Genomic DNA, 12,830 nt, shown 5'->3' on the forward strand with positions numbered 1-12,830 from the left:
TTTGGATATAAGCCATTTTAACTGGAATAAGATGATACCTCATTGTTGTTTTGACTTGCATTTCTTTAATGATCAGTGATATTGAGCACCTTTTCATATGGCTTTTTGCCATTTGTATGTCTTCCTTTGAGAAAGGTCTATTCAAATCTTTTGCCCATTTTTGATTGGATTATTAGATTTTTTTTCCTGTAGAGTTGTTTGAGCTGCTTATATATTCTGGTTATTAATCCCTTGTCAGATAGGTAGCTTCCTCCTATTCTAGGGGTTGTCTCTTCACTTTGTTGACTCCATCCTTTGCTCTGCAGAAGCCTTTTAACTTGATGTGATCCCATTTTTCCATTTTTGCTTTTGTTGCCTGTGGCTATAGGGTATTTTTTTTTTTTTTTTTTTTTTTTTTTTGAGACGGAGTTTCGCTCTTGATACCCAGGCTGGAGCGCAATGGCGCGATCTCGGCTCACCGCAATCTCCGCCTCCTGGGTTCAGGCAATTCTCCTGTCTCAGCCTCCTGAGTAGCTGGGATTACAGGCACGCGCCACCGTGCCCAGCTAATTTTTTGTATTAGTAGAGACGGGGTTTCACCATGTTGACCAGGATGGTCTCGATCTCTTGACCTCGTGATCCACCCGCCTCGGCCTCCCAAAGTGTATAGGGTATTTTTTAAGAAATTTTTGCCCAGACCAATGTCCTGGAGATTTTCCCCAATATTTTCTTGTAGTAGTTTCATAGTTTGAGGTCTTAGATTTAAGTCTTTAGTCCATTTTGATTTGATTTTTGTATATGGTAAGAAATAGGGGTGTGGTTTTATTCTTCTGTGTATGGATATTCAGTTTTCCCAGCACCATTTATTAAAGAGATTGTCTTTTTCTCAGTGTATGTTCTTGGCACCCTTGTCATAAATGAGTTCACTTTAGGTGTGTGGATTTGTTTCTAAGTTCTTTTTTTCTGCTCCACTATGTGTCTGTTTTTATGCCAGTTACCATGTTGTTTTAGTTACTATGGCTCTGTAGTATAATTTGAAGTCAGGTAAAGTGATTCTTCCAATTTTGTTGTTTTTGCTTAGGACTGCTTTGGCTATTCTTGGTCTTTTGTGTTTCCATATAAATTTTAGGATTTTTTATATTTTTGTAAAGAATGTCATTGGCATTTTGATAGGGCTTACATTGAATCTGTAGATTTCTTTAGGTAGTATGGACATTTTAATAATACTGATTCTTCCAGTTTATGAACATGGAATATTTTTGCATTTTTTGGTGTCTCCTTCAATTTCTTTCATCAGTGTTTTATAGTTTTTATTACAGAGATCTTTCACTTATTTGGTTAATTCCTAAGTATTTAATTTTATGTGCGGCTGTTGTAAATGAGATTACTTTTTAATTTCTGTTTCACATTGTTCACTGTTGGCATATAGAAATGCTACTGATTTTTGTTTGTTGATTTTGTATCCTGCATTTTTACTGAATTTGTTTAATAGTTCTGATAGTTTTTTTTGTGGAGTCTTTAGGTCTTTCAAAATATAAGATCATGTCATCTGCAAACAGGATAATACAATTTTTTCCTTCCAAATTTGGATGGCCTTTATATCTTTCTCTTGTTAGATTGTGTTAGCTAGGACTTCCAGTACTGTGTTGAATAATGGTGGTGAAAGTGGATATCCTTGTCATGTTCCAGAAATTAGAGAAAAGGCTTTCAGTTTTTCCCCATTCAGTATGATACTAGCTATGGGTCTGTCATATGTGTTTTTTTATCATGTTGGGGTATGTTCCTTCCATACCCAGTTTTTGAGGGTTTTTATCATGAAGGGAAGTTTAATTTTGTCAAATGCTTTTTCCACACAATTGAAATGAGCATGTTTTTTGTCCTTTGTGTGGTTGATATAATGTATTACACTGATTGGTTTGCCTATGTTGAACCATCCTTTCATTCCAGAGATAAATCCCACTTGGTCATGATAAATAATCTTTCTAATGTATTGTTGAATTCAGTTTGCTAGTATTTCGTTGAAGATTTCTGCATCAATATTAATCAGAGATATCATCCTGTAGTTTTCTTTTTTGATGTGTCTTTGTCTGGTTTTGGTATCAGAAATACTGGCCTTGTGGAATGAGTTTGGAAGTATTCCCTCCTCTTCTATTTCCTGGAATAGGTTGAGTAGGGTTGGTATTTGTTCTTCTTTAAATGTTTGGTAGAATTCAGCAGTGAAGCCATTGAGTCTCATGCTTTTCTTTACTGTGAGACTTTTTATTATGGCTTCAATCTCATTACATGTTATTGGTCTATTCAGCTTTTGGATTTCTTCATGGTTCAATCTTGATAGGTGGTATGTGTCTAGGAATTTGTCCATTTCCTCTAGGTTTTCTTTATTATTTATTTTCTACCAATTTTGGGTTTGGTTTGCTCTTACTTTTCTAGTTCTTTGAGTTTCATTGTTGTTAGTTGCTTTATTTGAAGTTTTTTCTCTTTTTTTTTTGAGACAGAGCTTTGCTGTATCTCCCAAGTTGGAATGCAGTGGCATGATCTTGGTTCACTACAACCTCTGCCTCCCTCCTGCCTCAGCCTCCTAAGTGGCTGGGACTACAAGCACATGCCACCATGCCTGACTAATTTTTGTTTTTTTGTTTTTTTAGTAGAGACAGCGTTTCACCATGTTGACCAGGCTGGTCTTGACCTCCTGGCCTCAAGTGATCCACCTGCCTTGGCCTCTCAAAGTGTTGGGATTACAGGTGTGAGTCACTGCACCTGGCCTTTTCTTCTTTTTTGATGTAGGTACTTACAGCTGTAAAATTCCCTATTAGTACTGCTTTTAGTATATTATGTAGGTTTTGATATGTTGTGTTTCCATTATCATTTGTTTCAAGAAATTTTTCAGTTTCCTTCCTTAACCTACTGGTCATTCAGGAGCATATTGTTTAATTTCCATGTATTTTTAGTTTCCAAAATTCCTCTTATTAATATTTAGTTTTATTTCATTGTAGTCAAATAATATGCTTGATATTACTTCAGAATTTTTGAATGTTTTCTGACTTGTTTTGTGACCTAAATATGGACTATCCTTGAGAACGATCCATGTGCTGAGGAAAAGAATGTGTATTCCCCACAATTAGCACTGGAAGATCTGTCCAATGCTAACTTTGGGGTGTTGAAGTCTCTAGCTATTATTGTACTATGATCTATCTCTCTCTTTAGCGCTAACAATATTTGCTTTTTATACCTATGTGCTCCAGTGTTGAGTTCATATATATTTAAAATTGTTATATCCTCTTGCTGAATTGACCTCCTTATCATTATATAGTGACTTTCTTTGTGTCTTCTTATAGTTTTGGTCTTGAAATCCATTGTGTCTTATATAAGTATAGCGACTTCTTTTTTTGTTTGGTTGGTTGGTTGGTTGGTTTACATTGTTTTTAGCGTATGTGTGTCTTTGTTTTTAGCCTATGTGTGTCTTTATAGGTGGTGTGTTTCTTGCTGGTTATTCAGGGTCTGAGGGCTCTTCAGTTAGCAGGTAATGAGTACTGCCAGGACTGGTTCTTTTCTTCAAGGCAGTGGGTTCCTTCTGGCCCAGGTTGCGTCTAGAAATGTCTGGGGCAGGGCGTGGTGGCTTATGCCTGTAATCCCAGCACTTTGGGAGGCTGAGGCGGGTGGATCACCTGAGGTCAGGAGTTCGAGACCAGCATGGCCAACATGGTGAAACGCTGTCTCTACTAAAAATACAAAAATTAGCCAGGTGTGGTGGCTCATGCCTGTAATCCCAGATACTTGGGAGGCTGAGGTAGGAGAACTTCTTGAACCTGGGAGGCGGAAGTTGCAGTAAGCCAAGATTGTGCCATGCACTCCAGCTTGGGCGACAGAGCAAGACTCTGTCTCAAAAAAAAAAAAAAAAAAAAAAAAGTTGTCTGGGAGGTGGGTCCTGGAACAAGGGCCTAACGACTTTGAACATTACCCTCTCCTGCTATGGCTGAGCTGGTATCCAGGATGCAGGTCAAAGTGTTCCCCATTCTTCCCTCTCCTCTTCTCAAGCAAAAGAAAGGGGTCTCTTTTGGATCCCCAGCTCTGCAGCCTGAGGTTAGGGGAGGGGTGATGCCAGCACTCACTTGGCTGCCCCTGCTGGTATCTCAGTATGTCATGTGAGCCCCCATTCCATTATCTCTGGACCTAGTTGAGCACTAGGACTGTGATTTGCCAAAGTGTCACAGTCCTTATAGCCTAAACTGCCTTTCAATTTCACTGAGAGACAAAGTGCTGTAGGCCTTGGTGGCAAGGTCCAAACTCAAGTTCAGACTGCTGGGATTGGTGATTCCCTTCTGACTAGGGCTGATTTAAATGCTCCCTCTATGGATGGGCATCAGCTGAGTTTGGTCTGATTTTTCTTTCTGCTCTAGCAGGACAGCACTGAGTTCAGTGTGTCACAGTTGCTGTGTTCTCTCTCCCCCAGTGCCTGGTGACAGAGCAAGATTCCCTCTCAAAAAAAAAATGTATTTAAGTTCACATTGGTTTATTTTAACAGTGGATAAAGTGGCCAGGTGCAGTGGCTCACACATATAAACCCAGCACTTTGGGAGGCTGAGGTGGGAGTATTGCTTGAGCCCAAGAGTTCGAGACCAGCCTGGGCAACATAGTGAAACCTTGTCTCTACAGTAAATCAAGTAATTGGCCTGGTACACAGGTGTGGTTCCAGCTATTCAGGAGGCTGAGGTGGGAGGATTGCTTGAGCCCAGGATGTTGATCATGCTATGATAGACCATGTGACAGTGATCACACCACTGCACTGTAGCCTGGGTGATCAGAGCAAGAGCCTGCCTCAAAAAACAAAAAAGTAAAAGTGGATACAATAATAAATGTACGTTGCAGAATATTTGGAAAATTTAAGAAACAGAAAATAAAATGCATCAGTAATTTTATCACTTAAGGATGACTCTTGTCATTCTATTTTGTATCCTTCAGGTTGGCTTTCTATTCCAATAATAGCATATGGCTGTAAAGGAACACTTAAAAGTGGTCCCCAACATTTTTGGCATCCCAGACTGGTTTCATGGAAGACAGTTTTTCCACAGACAGGTTGGGGAGACTGGGGACTGGGTGGTAGGTGGTTTCAGGTTTCGCTTCAGATCATCAGGCATTAGACTCTCATAAGAAGCACGCAACCTAGATCCTTTACATGCATAGTTTACAATAAGGTTCACACTCCTATGAGAATCTAATGCTGCGGCTGATCTGACAGGAGGAGGAGGCAGTGCTCAGGCAATAATGTTTACTTGCTCTCCACTCACGTCCTGCTGTGCACTGGGTTCCTAAGCAATGCATGGCCCCGGGGGGTGGGGGGATCCGTGTTACGTATGGTACCTATTTCATTTAGCATTCTAAGTTGTGCTCCATTGAACACTGTCTTACATAAATGATTGTGCACATTTAACCATTTCTAAAGATAAATTTTCAGAAGTGGGTTTATGGGAAGAAAAATACAAGAATGTTTTAAAGTCTTTTGTATATAATGCCAAAGTGCCTTCCAGAAAAGTTCATGACCACATCCACCAGTAGTATTTCAAAGTGTCTATCTTACTGCATACTGCCAGCATCAAATATTCTATTAATCTTTGTGAATTTGATAGATCCAGAAGACTTTGTGTTTTAATTTATATTTATTTACTAGTAATATTGAGTATATATGGAGTATATATTGTGTGTGTGTATGTATGTGTGTGTGTGTGTGTGTGTGTGTGTGTGTGTGTGTGTATATATATATATTCTTTTGTTCCAGGCCTAATATGTATTTATTAGGCCTGGAACAAAAGCTTTAGTGAACCAAATTTAATAAGGCTTTGGCATAAATGGAAGGAAGGTCCAGTAATATACTGGAGCTGCTTTCAATGAAAACAGCAGAACACATATATTCAAATTAATGCTTGTCCATTCAAAATACTAATTAAAACCAGCTCCATTGATGACACCATTGCTTAAGACATCCTGGGAATCTTGTTTGTTTTTGGTATGGCTTCTGAAGCACCTTTGGTTTCTTTAGGATTTCCCTAGTGGTGGCATGACTCCAGCTTTTGCTGATGGGCTCAGAATTGGGGAGTTTAAGAAATAAGATAACATGCTGGGCGCGGTGGCTCACACCTGTAATCCCAGCACTTTGGGAGGCCGAAGGGGGGCAGCCTCATCTGAGATTGAGAGTTCGAGACCAACCTGACCAACATGGAGAAACCCCATCTTTACTAAAAATACAAAATTGGCTGGGCATGGTGGCACATGCCTGTAATCCCAGCTACTTGGGAGGCTGAGGCAGGAAAGATGGCACCATTGCACTCCAGCCTGGGCAACAAGAGCGAGACTCTGTCTCAAAAAGAAATAAGATAACCCAAACTTAATAATGCTGTGTTTTCCTTTCATTTGTTAAAGGGATAACTATTGGCTTGGTGTGCTGGCTATGTTTATAATCCTAGGAGTTTGGGATGCAAAGGTGGGATGATCGCTTGATGTCAGGAATTCAAGACTAGCCTCAGCAATATAGCAGGACCTCATCTCCACAAAAAAGCAGGGAGAATAACTATAAAGAAATTGTTTCTTTTTTAAAAAGTAACTTATAAACTGGCTCTGAAGGTGGTTTGTGTCAGAATATCCCATTAGGCGTTAGGTTCTATGTTGGGCTCTTGGCCTACAATTACAGAAATGTTACAGTCTCTGCTCTCCAGTCTTTTTGGAGAGATACAAGTAAGGGGATATAAATCCAGATAAGAAGGAGTCAGTCGGACAGAGTGAGGTGAAGGATGTTCAGACAGAGGGAAACACACATGCAAAAGTGGGAAGGCAGGACAGAGCATACGCATCTAACATTTGGTAGGGCTGAGGCCCCACCCGTGAGCAGGGAGAGGTTAGAGGCCAAGGAAGTAGGCACCAGATCATGAAGGGTCTTGCTAAGACTTGATTCTGAAAGCTTCAGGGAGCCTTTTAAGGATTTCTAGTGGAGTTGTTTCATGATCAGATCTGAACTTAGAAAAACTGACATCTTATTTTTAGAGCCTGCATAATGTAGGGCAGAAGTGAGGAAAAGAATTAAGAGGCCCCAAATCCAGGCAGCAAGAGGTCTGAGCCTGAGTTCAATGGCAAGGCAGGTAGAGAGAAGAGGACAGCAGGACAGCATCATTAAGGAGACTTGGATTGTATGTAGAGGGCAAAGCAGAGGGAGGGGTCCGAGTGATGAGGGCCAAGTTTTCGGGGGAAGTGGATGGTGCTAAGGTGAATCACTGAGATAGACAATGTGGAGACTGGGGCAAGAGTGTGATGAAGGAGATGCTTAGGTTTGGTCATGCTGAATTTGAAATGGCTCTGGGACATTCAAGAAGAGATGTCATATAGATAGTTGCATCCAGAGCCTAGGATATATATAGACAGAGTCTGGGAACATACATTTGGGAGCTATGAACACATTCCCCAAGAGAAGTCACAAAAATGTCCCAAGCAGCAAAAGCCTGATGTGGTGCTTGGATTTCACTCTGATATGCCCTGTTCCTTTCAGGGTATTACAGTTTCAGGTTGCCTCTGTCTCACACCTGGATATTTCAGCTCTTAGCTTTGATCAGATAGATAAAGCCATCAGTCCCTGCATCAGTGAACTCACAGGCCAAAGCTAAAGATACGCTGTTATTGAAGACAGGTCTGCTCTGCAAATCTAAAAGCCAAGTGAGAATTAGAAATTGTTTAAGTGCCCATCAACAGCAAATAGAATAAATACATTGTGGAAAGTTCATCTAATTGTTGTAGCATAAATTGGATCATATCATTCCCCCACTGAAAGCATGCTGGTGACTTCTTTTTGCACTTAGAATACAATCCAGACACCTTAAGAGCTTGCATTATCTGACCCTGGCCTATCTCTCTTGGCTTCCTCCCATGCCACCTTCCTTCATGCCAGGATCTTCTTTGACTTACTCAAACACTCACACACTTTCCCATCTCGCCTTTTGCTCATGGTGTTCCCTCTCCTTGAACCATCTTATCATTTAGTAGTAACTACTTCTCCTTCAGCTTTCAGCTTAAATGGCCTCTCAGGAGAGGGTCTCTTGGATCCCTCCCAACTTCCCTCTCCCCTACTGCCCTTTTTTTTTTTTAATCTATGATCTAAGTCTATGATTTTTTTGTTTCCTTTTGTCTGCCCTTCCATGAGGTTAGGGATTCTAAGTGTTACAGCCCTAGTACCTGAAACATAGTAGGTACTAAATAAAGGTTATTTTAATGAATGATACTTTAGAACGGGAAGTATTTTTGTCTTAGTTCAAGCTGCTGTAACAGAGTACCATAAACTGGGTGGTTTAAAGAACAGATATTTATCACTCACAGTTCTGGAGGCTCGGCAGTCCAAGATCAAGGTATAGGCAGATCCAGTGTTGGCTGAAGGCTGGTTTCCTGGTTTGCAGATGGCCACCTTCTCCCTGTATCCTCACATGGTGGAGAGGGAGCAGAGAGAAGAAGAAAGCTATCCTGTCTCTTCTTACAAGGGCACTAATCCCATTCATGAGGACTCCACTCTCATGACCTAATTACCTCCCGAAGCCTCTGCCTCCTAATATTGTCACAGTGGAGGTTAGGATTTCAACATGAATTTGGGGGAGACACATTTAGTCTGTAATAGTTGATAAGTGAAAAAAGACACATAAGCATAGAATGACCATTTCCAAAAACAAAAGAAAAATTTCTATACATATATGTATGTATGTATATGTTCCTATAAACATAGGAAAAAAAAGAGAAAGTATATAACCCAGTCTGTTTCCAACTATGTCTGTGCAGTGGGAGTGGGTCAGGACCTTTTATGACCTATTTTATTTACTTCCATATCATCATCATCATTTATTTATTTATTTTTATAGTGGGCATATATTACCTAACAAAGCAGAAATATTAAAAATAAGCCAAATTAAAATTTCCAGTCCTTACTTTTAACAATCACATTTGTCTTTATGGCCAATGACCCTTATATTATCTTTTTTTTTTTTTCAGGTTTTCCAGTTAATAAGAAATTGGAGATGCAAAATTCATTTTAATTTAGACCAGTGAATTAAGATTAGGTACTCATTAAAAGACTGTGAAAGTCCTTTGTAGGTAATTTTGCTTTGTAGATAATTTAGTGCTTCCAGTGAAACTGAAATGTAACTGATGGCCTTACCTTGGCCGTTGTTGAAGAATTGCTGACCGTTCTGCAACACTTTCCTCTTCAGCACTCAGTTTACTGGTCACATGCTTTACACAGCACTCTGCTTAGATTTTGCCTTTGAAGTTGACCATCTCCCTTCAGCTGCTCTGATTTGGAAGAGGGAAGAAGGGTGTAGCTTTCCCTGAGATAGGGTGACCTTTTTTTCCCCCCTCTGTCTTCACATCCTAATCACACCACTTCTATCTAACTGGATATGAATGTGGTAACTGTAAAAAACTGTGAGTTCTGTGTCAGAAGTGAGTCTCTGGGGCTTCCCAAGTGTTAGTTATTTCCTGTGAGAATTCTGCTTTTGAAAGTGAGGTTTCTCTCCTTGACCTTTAACCCTCGTTACTCTTCTGTGTTCCCAGTTGGTTCGACTATGCAATGAGGGCGCCCGGAAGATGGAAAGGACTGAGATGATGTACACAATTAACTCCCAGCTGGAATTTAAAATTAAGGTATTCTCGTACCTGTGTTTGTCACTGTTCTTGTCTAAGTCTTCTCTAAATAGAGAGAGACAGTTGAGGGCAATGAAGTGGATAGGAATTTGGTTTTCAAAGAAGGATCATAAATTGATAAGAGAGAGTCTGGCAGAGGGAGTAGCAAATGCTTCAGGTAATTTTGCTTTTGTTTGTACCAGACACAGTGAGCTTTCTCCAGGCCCGGAAGCCAGGCATTATCTAAGAAGCATTCTTTCTTCCCCAGGAAGACACCAAACTTAGGGGAATAGTTAATAGAATAAGGTAGCTAAAATAATAGAGTTTTAGAATTGAAAGGAGATTTCTTCAGTATTCTCAAAATGTTCTAAAAAACAATGATATTCCATGAGCTGGACCAGTGTTCTCTTAAATTAAATAAGGATACTCCTCTTCTTGTTTACAAAGCAGATTGTAAATTGATAATTTTTTTCAAGTTTGTTTTTCTCCCGTAACTTTTTTGAATATGTGTGACTTGTTATTCTTTGTCTGATACTACTCTTGAGCAGATGACAAAACGAACAAAGAAAAAGAAGACGACAGTTAATGGCAAATCTAGGTCATGGCCATTCCTTTGTTGGCTCATGGCTGAGTATTTAAGTGAGTGCTCATGATTGTGATTCTATTTAGTTTTATAACATATAAATGTAATTAAACAATTTTAAATGACAGGTCATATTTTTCCCTAGTAAAAGTGTTTCTGTTTCATGCAGTCAAATAATAGAGATCAGCATTTCATGGTATTCTGTAGAGAGCAGATTCTCTGCCATGTCATATAGTGTGAGGATTACTGCATGCTTACTTTGGCAGCATATATACTAAATTTGAAGATCACTGATATAGTACAGCTATACTGTTTTATTTTATGAATGAGGAAAAGAAACCCACAGAGTACTTGTCAGCAGAGTCACTTGGCTAATGCTGATAAAATCAGGACTAAGGTCCAGACATCCTGACTTGCAGGTCAGTGTAAACTCCTCTACTGTAACATCCTGACTGTAATGGTTTAGATGTGGAAACACAAACTGTAAAAGGGACGATGATGGGTATTTGCCAAAAACAAGATACACACATGCACACACATGCATGCACGCACACTAAAAATAGTTATAATGTTTACAGCAATTAAAAAAATTTACAGCAATTAAAAAACCCACTTTTTTGTTCTAATTTGTTTCTAAATATTTTGGAAAATATGTCTCACAACAGGTTTTTGGTTTTTTTTTAAATTTCCTCCTTTTAAAAGATGAAAAACATTTCTATTTCTTTCCCCTTTTTCATTGAAAGTCAATTGGTATACGATTACTTTAAGAAACTCTGGGCCGGGTGCGGTGGCTCACGCCTGTAATCCCAGCACTTTGGGAGGCCGAGGTGCTTGGATCACGGGGTCAGAAGATTGAGACCATCCTGGCCAACATGATGAAACCCTGTCTCTTTTAAAATACAAAATATTAGCCAGGTGTAGTAGTGTGTACCTGTAGTACCAGCTACTTGGGAGGCTGAGGCAGGGGAATTGCTTGAACCTAGGTGGCGGAGGATGCAGTGAGCTGAGATCACGCCACTGCACTCCCCACTGGTGACAGAGCAAGACTCCGTCTCAAAGAAAGAAACTCTGTCTAGGCTGGGAGAGGTGGCTCATGCCTATAATTCCAGCACTTTGGGAGGCTGAGTTGGGTAGATCACCTGGGGTCAGGAGTTCCAGACCAGCTGGCCAACATGGCAATACTCTGTCTCTACTAAAAATACAAAAATTAGCCAGGTATGGTAACAGGCACCTGTAATCCCAGCTATTTGGGAAGCTGAGGCAGGAGAATCTCTTGAACCTGGGAGGCAGAGGTTGCAGTGAGCCAGGATCTTGCCACTGCACTCCAGCCCAGGCAACAGAGTGAGACTCCATCTCAAAAAAAAGAAAAAGAAAAAGAAACTCTATCTAGAACCCAAAATTAATTTGTAATTGAAAAATGCTAACCCCAAGGACATTGAAAGTAAGTGTTTAACATCGAGTTCATGAGTTTTTGGTTGGTTGTTTTATTTTCATTCAATCATTAAAGTATTTGTGAGCCTAAAGTACAGATTTACAGAGAAGCCCCTAATTTAGAACTCTTAGAATTACTAATTAGTACTAATTAGAAATACTCATAAAATCTTAGGACCTTGTAACACAGTATAAATAACAATGGACATTTCTACTTAATTCATTTTAATGATGAGAAAATAGAGGTTCAGTAAGGTTAAGTGATTTATCCAAGTACATGGCAAGTATTATAGAAATATAACAGATTTACTGAGCATCTTCCATGTGGAAGGCAGTAGATAAACAAAAACATGATCCTTGCCCTCATAGTCTAGTAGAAAACTGCTGAAAATCAAAGGAGTCAGCAAAGTTGACAGCTGTCACAGTAGCTACAAGACCATGGAAAATACTGGAATGGAAGGGAGATGGACAGCTCTAAAAGCAAGAGACAGAGAGATGGGGGGCTTGGAGCAGTCTGATAAAGCTTCATGCCAGAGGTGTGTTTGATCTGAATCTTGAAAGGTAAGTTAGGAAGTGTGTTAGAGCAGAAACAAATGCACAATTTCTACTGCTGTGGCCCAGGAATTGTAAGTATTCAGTGTGGGTAGAGTTGGGGTGTAAGAGGAGCAGGGTGGAGCTGCAGTAGCAGGCAAATACTTATGTAGACAGCCCTGTGTGCCAAGAGGAGGAGCTGAGTGAGGTCATTTGGGAGCCACTGAAAAGTTCTAAGCAGGGAAGTGACACAATCAGATATGTGTTTAGTAAAGACAACTTCAGCAATGGGGAAAGGTTTTTCCAACTGATTCCAAATCCAGAAGTCATTAAAAGAAAAAAGTTACAATTTGTCTATATAAATTTTTTTTTTTTAATTTCTCTCTAGAGGGAAAAAGACCATGAAAAAAGTGCAAAGGCAAATAGCAAACTGGTGTAAAAAATAGTTGCAACTCACATGTAGACAAAGGGTAAATATCCCCGGTGTATAAAATCAAAGTGATAAGAGAAGACCCACTAGTCTATAAGCCAAGGAGCACAAAAGATTGCCAGCAAACTACCAGAAGTTAGGGGAGAGGCCTGGAACAGATTCTTCTCTAGCACCTTCAGAGAGCCTGGCCTTGCTGACACTTTCATCTTGGCCTGTCCTCCCAAACTGTGAGAC

At 39.8% G+C, this 12,830-nt stretch overlaps 1 protein-coding gene across 1 annotated transcript in view; it reads left to right on the forward strand.

The window, feature by feature from the left end:
• ARHGEF26 (Rho guanine nucleotide exchange factor 26) overlaps positions 1 to 12,830 on the forward strand; it is a 133,549-nt gene that overhangs the window by 82,345 nt on the left and 38,374 nt on the right. The window contains exon 10 of the mRNA XM_012437140.2: positions 9,553 to 9,642. Coding sequence (XP_012292563.2) covers positions 9,553 to 9,642 — 90 coding nt within the window. The remainder of the gene's footprint in view (positions 1 to 9,552; positions 9,643 to 12,830) is intronic.

This window comes from Aotus nancymaae, unplaced genomic scaffold (genome assembly GCF_030222135.1).
Source record: "Aotus nancymaae isolate 86718 unplaced genomic scaffold, 86718_ANA_hifiasm-v0.15.2.pri h1tg000019l, whole genome shotgun sequence".
Taxonomy (NCBI): Eukaryota; Metazoa; Chordata; class Mammalia; order Primates; family Aotidae; genus Aotus; species Aotus nancymaae.